Source organism: Xenia sp. Carnegie-2017, unplaced genomic scaffold (genome assembly GCF_021976095.1).
Source record: "Xenia sp. Carnegie-2017 unplaced genomic scaffold, XeniaSp_v1 HiC_scaffold_4, whole genome shotgun sequence".
Classification (NCBI taxonomy): domain Eukaryota; kingdom Metazoa; phylum Cnidaria; class Anthozoa; order Malacalcyonacea; family Xeniidae; genus Xenia; species Xenia sp. Carnegie-2017.
This window is the reverse complement of record NW_025813504.1, coordinates 5,133,626-5,152,825: the sequence shown is the minus strand read 5'-3', so window position 1 is coordinate 5,152,825 and position 19,200 is coordinate 5,133,626. Positions and strand designations below refer to the sequence as shown.

General features: G+C 33.6%; 2 protein-coding genes across 5 annotated transcripts; one reads left to right on the top strand and one right to left on the bottom strand.

Annotated features, from left to right (window-relative positions):
* Nucleotides 1-2,650: 2,650 nt before the first annotated feature.
* Nucleotides 2,651-13,708, bottom strand: LOC124455502. 4 transcript variants are annotated; one of them, XM_047006135.1, is made up of 5 exons: nt 13,420-13,708; nt 11,273-11,370; nt 9,654-9,712; nt 4,676-8,308; nt 2,651-4,171 (listed from the first exon to the last, which is right to left on the bottom strand). In XM_047006135.1, the coding sequence occupies exons 4-5, from the start codon at nt 8,295-8,297 to the stop codon at nt 4,050-4,052; spliced, it is 3,744 nt and encodes a 1,247-aa protein (XP_046862091.1). In that variant the 5' UTR covers nt 8,298-8,308; nt 9,654-9,712; nt 11,273-11,370; nt 13,420-13,708; the 3' UTR covers nt 2,651-4,049. The 4 variants fall into 4 exon arrangements, with proteins under 4 accessions (XP_046862091.1, XP_046862089.1, XP_046862088.1 ...); XM_047006133.1 differs by lacking the exon at nt 9,654-9,712 and having other exon boundaries at nt 13,400-13,707; XM_047006132.1 differs by lacking the exon at nt 9,654-9,712 and having other exon boundaries at nt 13,420-13,707.
* On the top strand, nt 12,684-18,925 carry LOC124455503. The gene is made up of 14 exons (XM_047006137.1): nt 12,684-12,760; nt 13,728-14,040; nt 14,149-14,229; nt 14,451-14,816; nt 14,924-15,025; nt 15,317-15,528; nt 16,029-16,207; nt 16,412-16,505; nt 16,571-16,912; nt 17,122-17,239; nt 17,334-17,425; nt 17,602-17,728; nt 18,000-18,365; nt 18,683-18,925. Exons 4-14 carry the CDS (start codon nt 14,558-14,560, stop codon nt 18,877-18,879), a joined length of 2,088 nt encoding a protein of 695 aa, XP_046862093.1. The 5' UTR covers nt 12,684-12,760; nt 13,728-14,040; nt 14,149-14,229; nt 14,451-14,557; the 3' UTR covers nt 18,880-18,925.
* The last annotated feature ends 275 nt before the right edge of the window (nt 18,926-19,200 follow it).

Here is a 19,200-nt window from a genome sequence, read left to right as displayed (position 1 = left end):
CTTTGCGATCTATTTTTGCTTCTTCTACATTCAACTTCATTGTAACCAATGCATTCGATGTGAATTGGTGGATCACTTTATAATAACATATTAATTTGCTATTTTAGATTAGATATGGTAGAGATAATTGGGAAAAGAAACAGAAAGGTGTCTGCTCTTCTTACACCAGATGCATAAAAGCGGCAATTGTTACCATCGACAAAAATAGAACAGCGCGCAATATAAACTAACACAATCCTTATGTTTTCGCTATCAATAACGGTCAATAAAAAATTCTTTTGCGAGGTGACGACATTATCCATCTAGCATGCAAAATAGTTAATCTCAAGAATCCGGACGTCATTTTTTGAACAGCATTAGAAAATATGTAGCAACCGTCTCACAATTGGTGGACATGGATCAACACGAGTTGGGTTGGTTGGCTAAACATTTTGGCCATGACATTGACAACCACAAGGAGTTTTGGCTGTTGCTGGAAATCTTCTGATGGCGATTGATGAGGGAAGAGATTCAAATTCAAAAGAAAAAACTTACGAGGTATTACTCTTGAAAGTAGAGTAAAAGTTTCAACCGTACTTGAAATTATGAAGATGTTGCTACTGACACAAACAAAGATTGCTTTTGTTTTATTACTATTCAGATTGGAAAAAAATGATGAAAAAATCGTAGATGAAGACAAAGGTGAACCATGATAGTTTAGCTGAGAAGAATTAAATGGACGCTGCAAATACATAGGCTATATCGTACTTGCAAAATAAGATAGAACTTGTAATTGTTCTACTACAAACAAACACTATGTTTCGAAGGTTTATTATGATGAACTTTTGAATGCTATAGAAAACTCACTTATCAACAGAAATTACAGAAACATCGAATGCGGTGGTAAACGCTACCAGTCCGTTAACGTTTATATTTACGTATAAATATACATTTAAGAAATAGAAAACAGTTTCTGTGTTTCTAAAGAATTATAGAAGACACGAACGAAAGTACTGGACAAAAACAGAAATTTCGCAGGAACACGATATTCATAAACTTCTCATTCATATTTCGATATATGTGAAGACGACGAATGCATGGACGGATTTTTTGGGTTCATGCAAACATCCGATTTAACCCTTGAATAAATTCTTCACCCCTCTAAAATGTATTTACCATTAAGCTCCCTCCCATATTTTGCAAAACAAATAGAAAGGAACTTTTCTGGACAACCGTTTTACTCATTACTGACTTCGGTGACTACCTTACTCGACAGCACCTAAGATTTAGATAATTTCTGTGTCTTACGTTACTTTCTCACCAGCTCACTCCACTAAATTTTTTAGTGCAACCCATATGAAAATAAAAGAAAAATTCGTCTATTGACAGATGTGAAAATTATTTAAGACGCGATATAATGAAAATCACTACAGTATAATAAATCAACACACATATATTGCAACAAATTTGTAGAAAAACAATTTTTAAAACATATCTTAATGAACCTCTCGTAAGCGGACACTACAATCAAATTATTAAGACTACAATCAAATTATTTACAGTGTCTATTTACGAGATGTTCTGAGAGATATCTATTCATTACACGTAGCTATGTACACAACAATATGAAGTAAACACTAAATAAAACTGTTCAAAATATGAAAAATAAAATACAGTGGTATTACAAATGTGAAATTATAAAAAAGAAAGAAGTTGAAAATACGTAACCACCTTTATTCTACAATCATCCACAGTTGGCAATTGTTTTATATTTTCATAGCATGTTGTTGTATAATTTATATATATTACAGCCTACACAAAGGCAATCAAATGTCATCATCATCATCATCATAATATCTGTGTTGTAGCAATCAGTCGAAATCAGGGACGGCACGTGAAGCCTTGCTACTTGTCCCCCACCAAATTTCCCTCACATGGTTTTGGTCAACCCGAGATAGGATTACAGACACAACCCGGGCTAGGTTTGAACCCGCGCCGTCTGGCTTACAGCTCACGCAATTAACCATTCAGCCACCCGCCCCACATTATCTAATGTCATAAGTTTGTTTGGATCAAGAAGCCGCTTCGAGTATCGATGCAAGAACCAAACTTCCTCGACGATCTCCAATGGCCCCAACATTTTGCAATGAAATAACATTCTTTTCATTCACTCTCATGGCTACATATATATGCTCACATTTTCTTTACTGTATTTAAAAGTACCATAAAACGTCCGCAAGAAAAGACAATTTTCACGTTTCAGTTTTATAAAAAGTGAACAAAGTGTAAATCAGCTTCACCATTTTAAAATTTTAAAAGCTCATATCTTCCAATTGTAGAGAACCATGGTGCACAAATTACTGATATCTTTCATTAGGTCACTTTCTGAAACAAAGGTGTTCCTTCTCTATTTGACGAAGTAGCTCGTTCCTTCTCTATTTCAAAATTTGACGAAGTAGCTCGTAATTTGTCCACTGACGTTCGTGTTGTGAATTTTTTAGCTATTCTCATTTATTAGTTTCCATAAACTATTGATTCAAACAGTGTAAGTGTTCGAACGTTAACAATCCTTGACATCCGTTTTTCATTTAATGACAAATTAAAAAGTTAAAAAGGTTCAATTAAATCTTCTTTCATATGCAACAATTCTCTTTTATTTTCTTTCTCTCTATATTGCTAAACTTTTTTCGACATTGTTGACTTTTGTAACACATGATTTGAAGTGTTCAGCCACGATGGTTAAATTGTTTATCACGATGATGAACGTAAATCATGAAGTACGTTTCTTGTGGAGTTTACGATTTACTTTTTAAATTGTTGTAAAGTCAGCCCAAGTTTTTAGTTTTGCTAAAAACACTTAGCAAAGCTATCACTCCTTCATTATAAACAGATGTTTTTCAAATGGATAAAGGCGAAAGTATTCATATAAGAGACGTATCTATTCGGCTGTTATTGTCTCTGTAACAACTTACTAAATAGATATTTTATAGCTATATCAAAATGTAATAGTCAAAAAGTATTAAAGTGTGATTTTAGTGCACGATAGTATTGATTGATTCGCTAATAAACTGATTTTAGTGAAAGATAATGTCAAATAACGTGCAACGTGCAAACTGAAACCATTTTGCACTGCATGAATCCATTTACACAAAAATTATGTTAACATGGTGGATAAACAAAACATAACCTATGGTACAATAACCAACACTAGTTCGCATTTTATTTGTTTGCGTGATAAAATAAAAGTCGATATAAGTGTTATATTGTATATTAACTGCATTGTTATAAGTGCTGTAGCTAAATAAGTAGTAAGTTACTATCATAAAGACGCAAACGTCATTTGTGTTCTTTGTTAAGTCATTTATTATTGTTAATAAATGTCCAGTTTTGACTGGTTGATTTTAGTTTTTATGCGTGATCTCCATGCAACATTTTTGACATTATCATCAAACAGTGGTTTCTGTATAGAGCAATCAAAGTTAGACAAAGTTCGTCTCATGAAATCATACACCTAGATTGACGTTTTATTGCAAACACAAATTAGTTGAATTAACAACAATTTGAGAGATCATGCATAAAAAATGACATTAGACCATTTAAGTTGGAAATTCATCATAACAGTAAAGAACAACCAAAAACACAGATGACTTTTCCATCGAAGAACATAATTTTACTCAGCCGACAAACTACTTTTAATGACTTTCATCTTATCACGCAATCATATAACATGCGAACTAGTGTTTTGTACTATTCCAAAATATTCAATATATGCAAAAGTTCATTCCACGATGCTTAATACAGTGAGACCTTACATAAAATATTGCGAACGTAGACGTACATAGACTAACAATGCTGAGTATTATTCTCATTAAAAACTCTCACTAGTTCACATGTTATACGAGCTTGAGTTTGGCATAATTTTTTTTTAAATAAACTTATGTTGTTTCTTCATAATTTTTCCACTGTTATTTAACATTCTTCTTCAATTTTCTTTTTTAATTAAATCATCTCAGATTTATATGGTTTATATTCAATATTTTTCACTGGCACATGCGTTCTTGAAATTGAATTTACGTATGATGCAGGCACCATGAAGCATATTTTTTATTGGGAGGAGAGTTGGTGATCCGAGGACAATTTTCAAAAATTTTAAGTTGAGGCAAATTATTGCCCCAGCCCGTCTCTGCCCTCCCTGTAATGAAGAACAAACGGTGTGGAAATTATTTATTACATAATAAATATCAGTTAACAATAAGCATCATAGCGAACAAAATGTGATGATCTTTAAGATAGTGTCATTAAGATGTATGTCATGAATAAAGCATACCGAAAATTTTTACAATGAAACATGAAGTTTATTCTTGTGACAAGATAAGTTTTGCACAATTCACCAGGACGTCTATGCCAGAAGAAAATAAAACAAGTTTGCGTTTATGACAGAAATAAAAAGTTCTAGGAAAGGAGCTCAAAAGCGGGTACTTTAATTCAACATTCTTAAAGAATTTCAAATCAATCAACCTATAATCACCAATTATAAATCTGTCATCCAAAAAGAAATACTTAGCAAGAAAGAAATCCCCAGGTAAATTATACAGAAGTTGTATTTTTTCAACGTCAAATACTTTCACGTACAATTCTTTGTCACTAATTAATAATTTATCTGCTGATGGTGAAAAATTAGCGAAATTAATTTTACCAGCTAATGAGAAAGGTGAATACTCTTCTTCTATGTTTAGCATGATTTCATTCTGGGATAGGTCATCCAAACCATCTAGTGCTGCATCTTCCATGCTGCTCGTCATTTCTTCCTGGATTATATCATCCCAATCATCTAGTTCTTTATCTTGTATGGTTCTAGTGATTTCCCTCTGAATCATGTCATCCCAACTATTTACTAGATTATCTTCATGCCACATATAATATACTGTTTCATCATCAAACTCTACTTTAGCAAACACATGATACTTAGAACTACAGGCAAGCACTTGCACATTTTGATAATTTTCAAATTTTATTGATATTTCTGTTCGCTTGTTTTCTATGTTGAAAAACACAAGAGAATCAGTTTTTTGACAAGCAATTGATAAATCACTTACCTCAAAAAACGAGTTTGTACCTTTTAGTTCATCGAAACTGCAAAGAAGTTTTGTCAAATCATTATTCCAAAGCTCAGGAATATTTTCTGCCGAAAGCAAAATGACTCCCATTCCTACAGCGACCATGTCCCTAAAAAGACTTTCCCTGACAAAAAAGTCACATGTGTTGAGATTGTATGAAACTAACATCGAGTTTTCTTCATCTCTCTGATACAGAAAGTTTTCATTTGAGCAAAAATTCTCGTTATGAAAATTGTAAGTGTTAGTCAAAAGTACGCTTGCTATTGAACACAGATAAAAGTCACATCCGTAAGCGAAAAGAAGAACAAAGTCGTCACTCAAAATAAAATAATACATTCCAGGACCTTTTAAACAAAAGCTTGATATGTTGTCATCCAAGGGATCAAGTGGATACCAACAAACTTCAGGAACAAGACTTAAGTCAGGAAGTTTCTCATCAGTGGGATTTACAATAAAAAGTTTCTCAATGTGAGACCTTGAAGAAAAAGCACTACAACACCAAGAATGAAGACCAACAGTGAACATAATACCAATCTTATCGAGAGGCAAATGATCGTCGCAAATAAATGTTTTATAATTATTCTCTACATCAAAAATTCGAAATACACTTCTTTTCTTCTCTTCATCAACAACAGCTATAACACCTAAATACTTTTCTGAATTAGAAAAACAAAGCGAGGCCACATTACTACATCTTATACTGCGCTTCCTCTCACCTTTCTTAACGTCCCATACTGTCAAAGTATCTTTGTAACTAGTGACCATTGTGCACTTATCCTTTGAAAAACATTTGTTAGTAAAGAACTTAGAAGTAGAATCATCACAATGGAGCGGACTAGAGGAAATTTTACCATTAATATCTAGTACTTTATAAAGTTGAGAAGCGAAAATCGAATCTTTAAAAGGATGAAAGACAATGCAGAATTCTTTACATTCAATTTTCTCTAACTCTCTAGCTAAGTTTTTTATCCATAAACACCTGTTTGTTTTTAATGAAAATAGTTGAACGATAAACCCTTCATAACCACAGATGACGTAATCATGATTTCGTGAAACATCGATTGAAATCAAAGAATGAAACAAACGTAATAATAGCGCCTTTCCAAAACATGCGTCTCTGCTCTCTAGATATGGGGAGTCTTTGAAACGTGTTTGAAGCATTGTGGTGGCTTGGGACGAAAGATCTTTTACTTGGTTGACAACGTTTTGCAAAAAAATTATTTCATTGTCAAACCATTCATTCCACGATAGTAAACTATAAAGATCATTAAATAATAGTCGAGTGTCCTCAGAAAGATGAAAGTACGTCTCATGTGCGATAAATAACTTAAAATTTTCACAAGTCTGACTAAAATCAACAAATATAGAAGCAATTAAAACTTCCAAGTCAACAAGATATTTACAAACATTTTCAACGATACAATCATTATCACAAGCAGAAAGCATATGAGGCAACCAATAATTAACTGAATACCTTAATGAAGCATGCTGAATGATGTCATAATTTACTTTGAGAGCTATGACATCATCCAAAGTTTTTGAACAAAATTCTAAAACAAGTAGATGACCCAAAGAAGTTTTTACTGAATAATCATGTTCACAATCAACCAACAACCAATCAGTTATAGATTTGTGAAAAAAAGAAACACACCCTTCTTTATTAGTGACAAACAGACAAGAGATAATTTTTCTCACCTTGATGGATATGCAAGTTGAATTCAAACAAAGTATATCCTCAATTATCTGCCAAGGAAGAGGTTCTTTGGCAACCGCCAAGGCATCTAATGCTGACAGAAATTTTTTCTCCGTGATTTTAAACAACTCTAATTCTTTACCTAACCGTTTTAAGTAGGTTTCATAATATTCATCTAAATTTTTTGGTATGGATGCGTTCGACAAACCTTGATTTTTAACTTCATTGCAGAGAAGAGATGCAAGCAACATATGTCCGTCGGCTTTGTCTACTAAATCATTTTTTAGATCTAAAAGACTGTTAGAAGAGCCAATTCTTTCATCGACCAATAATTTAATGTCGTTCAAGTTGCGATCATCACTGCATTTAATAAATAGCGGATTTAATTTTTCGAACGTGTTTAAAGAAACTTCGTTGGGTCTTGTTGTAATTACAAAGCGAAAACACTGTGGAAGTTTGTGCAAATGATTAACAATCAAGTTGGTAAGGTCATCTCTTTCTGGATAACCACATTCATCAAGAGCATCTAGCACAATTAGAATTCGCTTGGGAAGTGTCAAGATTTCGGAAAACAAGTCAGTGAAAAGCAAGGTAAATAATTTTTCTATTTTCATGCTATTCAAACGCTGAGAGAGTTCAACAGAAAGTTTTTTTTCAAGAAGCTGTTGATAAGCAGGAAAAGTATGAGCAATTTGAAAGGCTAAAGATTGAAGAAGTGTATTGGCTTTATTGTAACGACTGTTGTTGTGTTGAAAGAAATGAACTGCACTCAAATATTGAGGATAACGTTTGCACAAGGTAGCTGCAATTACAGATTTACCCATGCCAGCAACAGCGGAAATAACAAATGCACGATTTTCGGATCTATCGCTATGGAACCAAGCTAAAAACTCATCAAAAACCCATTCCCGCGTTCCTTCTAAAAATTGTTCATAGTGATGCGTAATTTCCCTCTCGAAGTCTAAACTCACAAGTTTTTTCGACAAAACATCTTCCACATTCTTCAATTGATCTATTTCTCCCTGAGTTATTCCTAAGCGAACTAATGGTTCGCTTATTTCCACCCAAAAACATTGAAAGTCATCAAAGCTTACTGAGGCGTTAGCTAAGTGAGCGAAACGATCATTGCGAAATAATCTGATACGGGTAATATCTGCTTCAGTTGAATGATCAGTAGGATTAGGAATGTTTTTCCAAATTGAATCATGCGGTGGTTTTAAATTGCAAATATTGCGCAGGAGAATACAAAGTAAAGTAATGTCAAAATCATTTTCATTTGGCAATGTTGGAGGACTAGGATAAAGTAAATCCCACTGTTCTTGACCAATTTGTTTATTCTTTAATTTCGAAAGTTTTGCCATATTTGTAGGGTTATATAAGACAAGAAATAAATCAATACCTGACAGTTGTTTTTTTAATGTGATTCGCAAAGCTTCACCACCAAGATCAAGAATTAATCTCATCAACTTAAAGGCGTTCGCTTTCTCTTCTGAGGCTAAGGTAGTCATTGTTTCAAAACCTATTAAAAAACCCCAGCATATACTAAGGACAATACTAAAAAATTTAAAATAGAGTACTCATGAAATAATTTTTAGAAATATGAAATACTAATTTCTTAGAAAGTTCTCTCGTTGAAGCTATGTCGTTTAAAACCTTTATTGGACACACTTAAAATCTTAATATAAATACAAAAAGCATTGTTATGTATAATGAAAAATTACGAAAAATTAAAATTTTCTTTTGTTGGTGGCAAAATAAATCGATTTCACTGAACTTCAAACACAATCAGTTCAGCCCTCGGACATTTTTCGGCCAATCATACAAAACGCCTCCAAAAAGTTTAATCGACCTAAAACTCGCTGCTGCTCGCTGTGACTACCCCAAGATCCACTACTGTATAAAATGAAGTATATCGCTCACATGGATTAGGTTTTTTCAGAAATGTTGAGCCTTTGTTTTTTTCATGCATTGTGTATTGTGCAACAAACTATAAGAAACGTTTACTAGCGAAATGTAGTCTACCTACGTGAATAGTAAAAAGAATGTCTTACGCTTCTAAGCGAAGGGCTGAAAACGAGAAAAACTTTCAAAAAGAGGCAAGTAAGTGCAAGGCAAGTATGGATATTTCTATACATATTATACTACTCGTATTCCACTAGACCCCTTTTGTCAATTGGTGTCCATTTTGTTGAAGTATTCAGTCTTGTCAATGACAACAGTCACACGTCCTTTGTCTGCTGGTAAAATGATGATGTTGTTGTCGTGTTTAAATCATTTGAGTGCTTGTTGCTCGTCATTTGTCAAGTTGTTGTCACGTATGGGTGGGTTTCATGTTACGTTAAGGTCACAATGTTGGTGGTCAAATAGAAAAGAATTTTTTATCAATGCCATTGTTGGCCCCAGCCAACGTGGGCGATTCACATTGTTTCATAATTCCTTGGAGATTGCTTGCAATCCAAGAATAGAGGCCTATTGAGGCTACCCTGCTTCTGATCTCGTCTTTAGTGGTCTCTGACAAGTCTCTTTGATACACTAGGACAGCCTCCATACTTGATATCATCGTCTCAGTCGGAATTCATTTCGGTGTCATAAAATGTTAAAGTCCGTAAGACAGTAGTCGTGTTTCAGTTTCGTCTAGGGAGCGGGGGAAAATGGCAGGAGCTTAAACATAAGACTTACTGAACACAAATGAGCTACAAAGAAACAAGACGAAACCAATCACAGTGCTGACAGACAAATCACAGCATTGACAGGGACTCGGCGAAATGCTCTACTCACAGCACTGAATATAGACAACAGGTTACGCTAGAAAGTTGGTTTGCCAACTTAAAAAAAAACCCCACTGAACAGATGACAACAAGTACCGCATGTTAAGCCTAGTTCCGTATAAATGTAATTGTTGTAATTCCATCGGCGATGAAGTCTACAACATTACAACAGTAAGCGTTCACAAATAGTTGTAATTGTTGGGAAAAGGCACGCTACTACTAAGGTTTCGCGCACTATGATGTCGCGATTTGGGTTAAACTTACGCATGCATTTGAAGATCCTAACTGGAAAGGAGAAATATGGCACGTGTTCACCAACGAGTCTTAATAATGTATCAACGAATGCTGTTGTTGGCCTTAGCACGAACACGAATCCTGATTCATAGGCAATGTGTGTTTGTTCTATGTACCCAAATATAATATTAATGTACATAAGTTGTATCCACTAATCACTGTCGTAAACATAGATAGCTTTTCATTTCAAGCATCACTAACCATTCAAGATTTACTTGGATACAACTCTTTTAATGGTAATGAAGCACTTAGTAATAAGAGAATTTTAACGGCTTTTAAAACTAATTAAAATTCCTCTTATTAACAACGCATCGTTTTATATACTTGGATAGGTATAACAAACACCAATCTTAAATATCCAAAGCAACCGTGACATATTTTAATGTTGACAGCAGAGAACGTTGACTCGTAGAGCACATTCAAGTGGACATAGCTACATAGAAATAAAGAATTTCCTAATAGTTTAAGATTTTTTTTTGACTCTGAAGATGACTACCGCTAAGGTTGTCGAAACGTCAGTCAACATCAACAAAAACAGTCCTTCCCGGGACTATACCAACCTGGACGATCTACATCTACAAACATGTAACGATACTCCTGGGTTCAAACAATTTTCTTTAAGAATTTAACATCGACTTTTTTCAAACTTTTCCGTGCAAAAAAAGTGTTTTTATACCCGCGACTTTACCTGCGACAGTTAGATACATTTCGACAACATACAAATATTTTCATGCATGGTTTAACTTTTACCATTTTTTTTGAGTTCAAACTATAGCTGCATGCAAACACAGCTAATTTTGTCAAAAATTACGATTTTGCTCTGTGGTTAAGTAAGCGAAAATAATTATCTAAATATTCTGTAAACGATTGTCGGAGAAGATTTATCTACAAAAGTAATTATGTCATGAAATAAAGTGTAAATTTCCTCTTGCACATTTTATCCCAGGTGAAAAGTATAGAGTCCGCCCCAAAAATTGCACAAAAACACACGATGATAAATCGCGTGCAAATGGTAAAATACATACAGTATAGCTAAATTCCAATAGAAATTGATATGATTTAATAAAAAATGTCGCTTGAGAATTATCCAACAATCAAAAGTTGTTATCTGAATTTTTGCACACTTCAGCCGTTTGAATTACTCATGCGTCGAAGGAAGCGGGGAAGAAAACAACAATATTATTAAAGACAATTATCGACTGTCTATAATCCTTCGATCGGCGCATAGAGTTTGACGTTTGAAAACTTTAAAAAATTAGCTTGAGCCAAACCGCAAAATTCCGACTAATCACCGATTGCAGGGGAGTTAGTAAGGGACAGCCACAGGGGCAGCTACTCAAAACGTATCGAAAATTCCACAAGTGTGTCTATCACATTGCTTTAATATTCACAGTAACAAAACAATTATACTCATAAAATACCTTTTTACATATACAATTAAACGAGACCCACTTCTTTATAACCTTGGATGATTTTCACGTCAAATCCTCTCCAAAAACGTTGTTTCTGAAATTAGCATCTAAAGAACGTGGATAAAGCAAAAATGAAAATTGTTGTCAAAATCTCAGATAATTATGAGCAATTTGTTTGCATTTTAATGATTCTATTTTGCAACCCTAACCAAAATATTCTATAGAATCCTATGGAATGCTCTATAGAATGTTCTAAATACTATTGAATATGCAATAGGATATATTATGCTATAGCATAGAATATTCTATTAGATAGAAAAGATATTCTATACATAGAATGTTCTATAGAATATTCTATTACATATAAAAGATATTCAATAAAACCAAGGATTCAATAATATATCTAATAGAATAGTTTCTAGTTGAATTTTTACACAATATTAAATTGGCCTTATTGTGGAATGTGAATTAATGGACTTAGGTCCATGACGGATACAACAACAGATCATCTATTGTTAATGTAGTTTAAGAATGAACTGCCTACCAATATAAATAACGAATTTAAAAGTATGTAGTTATAGACATTCTATTTTTACAGTAGGTTATAACAAAACAAATTTTTTATGAAGTAAAGACAAGTTCTTTTGTCAACACAACTAATACTTTGTTTACCTTATTATTGTATATGTATTTATGTTTAAGGAAAAACAAATACACTTTTAAACCAACAAGCCTGGTTTGTGATTGCTCATTCATAATATACACACATACACATAAATATATACACACACTGTCACAATAAAGTTTGCAATGAAATTGTATAGTTTATATGCAAGAACTGTAGCACTGACAATCAAAACACTCATTTATGCATCTATCAGTGAGGTTCTTGCATGTACATACATATTCTGAAAAAGGCTACATCACGCAACAAGAAATTCAATGCAATTTTTAAGAGTTTATAATTAAACTTAGCTGTGCAAAAGATTTTTATTGTTGTATATCTTGATGGTTGTTCTGTGCATAAGCCTGGTATATATACGATAGATATGATAGGTTATTCACTCTTCTAAGATTTCAATGAATTCAATTTATGTATAATATGTACGTACAATGATCTTAATCCATTCATCAAACAACCAATCAGATGATTTTATTATTTTTTCCCGAAAGGCTTATAACCCTAAGTTAAAAGCTTGAAAGCTTATTAAAATTAACAATTTCAATCAAACAAAATTCCTATTTAATGATGATAGTACAGAATTACAAATTAGTAATACCTCGGTAATTGCTTTATAACATTATTTAGAGTATAGTGTTATTCTTACTACATAGATAAAACTTTTATTAAGCAATCAATCAATTGAATATACAACACCCCAATAAAAATCATCGTCAATTATAAATAAACAAATTGTGAACATAACCATTGCCTCGCCTTAGTTCATCAAAGATTATTCATTGCATAATTCAACATTGAAAACACATCGTGGAAGGGTATGTGATCGCAAGTATGTTATATTTCCTGTTTCATGTTTGACACGTATCATAATTCGTCCGATTTCAAATTGAAAATATACCAATAATACTTGTACTGCGTACAATACTCAAAGGCAAAATAGATTTCATTTGCTTTTAACGTTTGACTAAATTCTCTAACAGATTACTGAATGTCTGCATGTACGAACCGAACAATTGAATAGAATCGTTATTAATTTTTGCACTGGTTTTTTATGAAGTTTATGATTATGAAGAGTAAGATTATTCGTAAGTACAATCGATAAGTCTAGCTCGTTTTTTGTTTCGCTTGAATAGATGACAACAGGCAATATCATATTTACAAGTCAATATATTAGGCAGCGATGTTTTTAGTTAATATTTATCAAAATAAGAACATTTTCATAGGATTACAACACCGACGAGTCTGTGCTAATTGCAAATAACTTCTGCTTGATCTTTAAACGCAGACAGGCGCTTCACAGTTCATACATAACAAAGGTATCACATTTATACCATAGTATGTATTTCATTTATTCGGAAGTACATGATTGACCTTACGCACAGTACAATTTTACCATAAAACTTAGATCAGAAAGCACAAACAAACAACTTTAATTACATAATGATAAAACTCACTTAAATTAGGTTTAACATACCAAATTTAGTATTTCCTCACGAAAACCTGCTCTGGGTCAATCGACAGATTGAAATCATTGAACGACGAGTCGTTTAGCAGTACCAAAACAAATTGCGATATATTCCGACTCTGACAGGCGACAAACAACCCAGTCTCTTCCTCAAATTAACTCTATACGCTAATTGTGAAAATACCCTCAAATTGACTCTTTTTGTCAATTTGAAGCGTCCATTCAAACAGCAGGCCTGGTGACATGAGTGGCTCCTTTGCCAGTTGCTGAAATAAAAAAACCAAAAAGTTAGCGCGCGCCATTTTGTTTTGTTATAGGAGCGAAGATATTTTACAGCACCCTGTATCAGTATTTTTACGAAATATTAAACACATCGGGGTTTCACCTCTCATTTATGCAATCACATGTCTCATAAACGCAGTAAGCTGAGTAAACCAACGATTGATGAGCAGCTGCTGTCTGCAATAAGCAATGTCAATGCTATTACAAATCAAGGTGTTCGAAGTAGAAGTAAAACTATTAAGAAGAAAAATGCCAGTAGAGATATAGTTCTTCAAAGAAACGAAGATGGCGAACGGATTATTCATAAGCCGAGGCAAAGCACTCCGAGCAATAGAAATACACAAAGAGGTGTGTGCTGGGGAAATAATACTTTTATCAAAGAAATAGAAGCATTTTAGATTTTTGTGTAACTTGTATGTTACATTTTTATGTTACTTGTTGTTATTACTATCATAGATGAGGAAATGCCTACAACATCGTCAGATTTACATGATGTTCCACAGGAAATGTTATGTGAGGACAGTGTTACTGAAAGAGGTTATTGATAATACTTCTTACATCTCAACTTTACATAACAGAAGCAAAACGTTTGTGCTGTCCAGGCCACTGCATCTATACATAGTTTTTTATATTTTTATACACATGTGACTGTGCTTTTAACACTTCAATGTACTCTTTTTATAATTGTGTCATAATTTAGAAAAAAAATAGAAAAGGAAACAGCTTTATGTCATAAAATCATTTCATTTTCATTTTAGATCTTGAAGCCATTCTTGAAAGCTGTCAGTTGGTTAATGGAGAAGTGGATACTGGGCCATCTGCTTGGCAAAAAAGAATGGAAAATCGAGAAGAAAGTTGAGAAAGTATGAGGGAAAAAATATTCAATGTCACTGTGTCATCATTTGCTCCTCCTTTATCTGCTATGAAGTGTTGTAGATGCAATGAAAATGAAGCTGTACTGAGATGCAGACCATGTGGTGTGTTGAGATATATTTGTCAAGAATGCGATGATGATGTCCATGAGAACAATCCTCTCCATGATCGAGAAGTGTGGTTGGATGGTTATTTTCAATATATCAAGCCAACACAATCCATTTCATCTGATGGAAAGATTTGCAGCATTGGTAAGTATAATGTACATACTTATGAATTTTATATAAATATTTGGGGTTTTTTGTTGTGCCCGATATGAGAGAAATGTTTTTCTGTGATGATGCTATTATCTTTATAGATCGATCATGTCCCATCCTTTACCCATCATCATGTCAGTTGTGTAATGAACCTATCATCAAAACTACCAACAGCTCTCTTGTGATTATGATCACTTGTGAAGGTGAAAATGTCCTTATGCAATTTTTTTACAGAGTCCAAATAACAATTTTTGATATATGGATGTACATATGATGCATCTTATTAAAATTGGATTTGTTAGGGGCTCATTATCTTAGTCACATAGGTAGCAGGTTGGATTATACACTAATTCATAGACTTTAGATTGAAACTAAAAACTTCAAATCATTGATGAAGTTGCTGGCTTCTTATGAAACCCCAGGATTTGATTTCTTTGAAGCACATATTTTCAGCACTGTACTGGTTATTTTTGATTATATTTTGTCTTCAACAGGACGATTTGATCTTAATTGGTTCACTGTACATTGCTCATATTGTCAATGGAAGTGGTCACCAATTTCTGTTGACAGTATAATTGAAAATTTTCATTACATATTTAGTCAAGATGTCTTTAATTTGTGGGATGCATTTAGAAAGAGGATGCCTGGGTCATCACAATCTGCTTTTGTAAGAAGTTTGGAAGATATTTCCAGCTCTAGAGGAAGGGTGATTATTTTTTATGCTATCTATTGTCTCACATTTTTTATGTGTGACTTCATAGCTCAGTTGGTCAGAGCACTGCACCGACACCGCAGAGGTCATGGGTTCGAATCCCGTTGTGTCACCTGATGTTTTCAGGTCCTGAGACGATTGCTTAAATTGTCCAGCAAAGTGCGAAGATCATATCTTCATTTAACTACATATCTTTGTTAGTGTGCTTTTTACTTTGTGTATATTTTTTGTCTTGCAAACCAAAAGCTACAAGACATAAATCTTGGTTTCAAAATAATCCTTTATGATCATTTCTTTCTGTGAATTTTGGTAAATTCTGGGAAGTCAAGGAAAATTTGTTTAAAATTTGTAACAAGCACATGTCAATTTTTGTAGGCTTCATATAATATGTATGTTTGAAGTATGAGAATTATATTATAGTACAGTGGGGTTTTGCATAATCAACAAATAGTATATAATTGTGCTATGTTTTGATGTGGAACTGGTTTCACTAGGAAAATGTTATCAATCCAGTCACATTCAGAAAATCATTTGCTGAATGGAGCTATTGCCAACATGAAATTGACCTTCTTCATGAGCAGACATGGAAAAATTGCCCTCCTTGTAGTATTGATCAACATTCATGTCATATTGATGGAAATCAAAAAGTGTATAGATTCAGCAAAGTACCAAGGTTTGTGATATTGGATGGCGAATTCTCAAACTTGTAAAAATGGAATTACCCTTTGTAAACGATTCAGATACTTTTATGTTTTAATAAATTGAACCAATTTAACAAATCCAAGAAAAAGACCTACTGCTCATGTTTGATTCTTTACCTGCATTGTTGGGTTTATGAGTGCTTGTGTTCTAAATTGATAACTTACTTTTACCACAGGAGTCCAGTCCAGTGTTATTATCGTGATGTATTGATTGCAAACAATAGTTTTGTGGATTCTCATTTAAAAAGTCTTGGTTCAAAGTCAATTCAGGTAATGTGTTATGAAGTAGGATTGAAAGGTAGTAATCTATTATTAGGTTAAAGCATTTTTTATAGAATGAAGATAATTCTTGTGGCGACACCCATTGGAAAGCTGCAAAAATGGTCTCCAAATCAAAGAAAAACCAAGACGAGACTGGACTTGAAGTTGCTGGATGCAGGCACTCGATTGCTCAAGCTACTTTGAACATGTTCAGAGGAGAAATTTATGGCTATGCTCACTACTTGCATATGAATTTTTTACAACCACATAAAGTTAAATATATGTGGGAAGATATTATATGCAAATATTGTCCTTGGGCTCTACGTGTTACATCGGAAGAAAATCAAAATGCGCAAAAAAATATTGCACCAGCATTGTCTATAATGCATGGGAAATCACACAGTTGGTCATGTCAGGTACGTTACATACGTAAGTTATGATTGTTTACCCAGTAACTCGTAAGCTAAATACCACATACGCCGACGATAATGCCCTATTAAAGATTTTATGAGACAAAACGTGCTTTTTCAAACTGTAATAATACTGTATTTCACGTAACTAAACCGTGGTTACATAAATCTGAAATGGGTTGTCTTGAATAGATGATTCTTTTCACACTTTTTAGGTTATTTGGAGCGGAAGATGGCAAAGTGGTGCGGCAGCAACTGCTGGCGAAGAAGTTGAGCAAATAAATTCGTATTTGTCAAGACTTGGCTCGACTACTAAAAATATGACGGCCTCCGGTGAGTATTATTTTCTTATCTGTATATCCACTCAGGTTTTTTGGTCGATTAAGTCCACGAACTAATGTGTGCATTAATGGTTGTACGTATTAAGGACGAGAAGAATGCATTACTGAACACCTTCTGAGTTGGAACAAGCGAAAAATTTTAAACTTGGCAAAATCACTTGTTATTCGAATGAAAAAGGTTACACGTTGTATATGTCTTCAGTTAATTGCCAAAATTATAGCTACGTACGTGTATAATATGAAATGAATTTACAGTTCATAGTTGTGTATAGGTCTTGTTTGAACCCAATACGTTTACTGCGCTAATATGATTATTTTTCACTGTTTTTCATTATGTGTACTTGTATTTCGAAGACCGAAAGGAAACTTTCATCTGCCAGGGACGATTTTGTAAAGTTAAGAAGCGAACTTAATGTCCAGGATTCAGACTTGGACGACTCGATAATGCAGTGGAAAGAAGAAGTTCAACAATTTGCGAGAGGTATACCTCTGTTATAACATTGTTTACTTTCAAATATTTTTAGAAACATGGTTTAGTATTGAACAGTTCTGTACTTATGGTTGATTTTTGTTCAAACATCATTTAAAACGAAACTATATGAAATAATTCTTGGCCTGGCTCAAATTTTTATGTTTGGCAATTGTTATTTTTAACAATTCATTTTACCCCCGGAAAATATATAGCTATACAGTATTGTATGGAGTGCTTAGTAATTACGTAGATAAATTAATATTTTTTGTTGTTTCTCTAGAACAACAAATTGGAGTTTCTTCGTTGAAAGGTGCCGCCGAAGAGTTCTTCCTTTTGCATCAAACTGTTGAAAATGCTCAACATTTGGAGAATTTTGTAAGAGCCAACGATGATCAAACGCAGACATTATTGGGTGATAGGCGTTTCGTTCATGACGCTCAAAACAAAGTGAAACAACTTGAACGAAATGCAACAAGATTGCTGGAATCGAAAAGACAGCTTTTAGATGAACACGTGACAGAGGAGCAGCTTCTTGAGCAAGGAAAGTCGCAGCTGGCAAAAATCACAGTAGCAAAGCTGCAGAAAAGATTAGAAATGTTGTATTTTTCAGTCACTAGACCCACAAAAGAAATAACTTCTCTTGCTGGTGAGTTTTGTTGGGGCTTTTTATGAGTAACTGTAAGCATTATTTTAAAGTTTGTTGCAAAATCTAAGTGAGTTAGATTTTAGATGTAGGCGACACAAAATGCAAAATATGGAACAGTTTTATTCGAGATAAATTGTGCTTTATCTAAAAGTAAACGGGTAAATACCATCTACACCATCCTCGTAGAAATATGTAGACTTATATTTATGGGCCACCCTACACTTATTTTGTGCCGAATTATTTCAAAGCATTTTGCCAAATTGCTGTAAAATTGCGATTTGTCGTTATTACGTATATTATACATGTACGTACTGTAGATTCTAGCAAACGAAGATCTTCCATGAGAAAGAAATGCGCTAAAGAGAAGTCCGAAATAATATCCACCGTAGAAGAGTTAAATTGCCTCTCAAGTCTGTGTGGTCTTCCTACGACAAGTGCGGAAGAAGTCATGTCTGAATATTTTGTTTGGTCGTTTAACCAGTGTGACATAGATAGTACGAAAAGAATTTTGTGAACATTTCATGAACTTTTACAAAAATTAAAAAATTTTTATGAACTTATCAGTTATAAACGACAAGGTTGCTTACAATGAATATACACTGGTTTAGAGATTCCAGACAAAGCATAATTCATTCTTCAATGTTGATGTGGAGAGAATTTTTTCTTCTTTGAATGCAATCAAAACCAAAGGTAGAAATAGGTTGCACACAAAGTCAGTCTGCGGTATTCTAAAAGTTAAGCAAGGAGTGAAAGAGTCAGGAGGCTGTGTCAAATATTCTCCTTCGACTAATGCTTTAAGTCGTATGACACCTGACATTCTTTATGCTCAAGACTC

Bases quoted from the DNA above. Each gene is read 5' to 3' on its own strand.
- LOC124455502 (XM_047006135.1), bottom strand. From the start codon at position 8,297: ATGACTACCTTAGCCTCAGAAGAGAAAGCGAACGCCTTTAAGTTGATG. The intron at 4,172-4,675 runs GTAAAATTAATT...TCTTCATTACAG, and splicing joins TTCACCTTTCTCATTAGCTG to GGAGGGCAGAGACGGGCTGG.
- LOC124455503 (XM_047006137.1), top strand. From the start codon at position 14,558: ATGAGGGAAAAAATATTCAATGTCACTGTGTCATCATTTGCTCCTCCT. The intron at 14,817-14,923 runs GTAAGTATAATG...TTATCTTTATAG, and splicing joins TGGAAAGATTTGCAGCATTG to ATCGATCATGTCCCATCCTT. The intron at 18,366-18,682 runs GTGAGTTTTGTT...TACGTACTGTAG, and splicing joins AGAAATAACTTCTCTTGCTG to ATTCTAGCAAACGAAGATCT.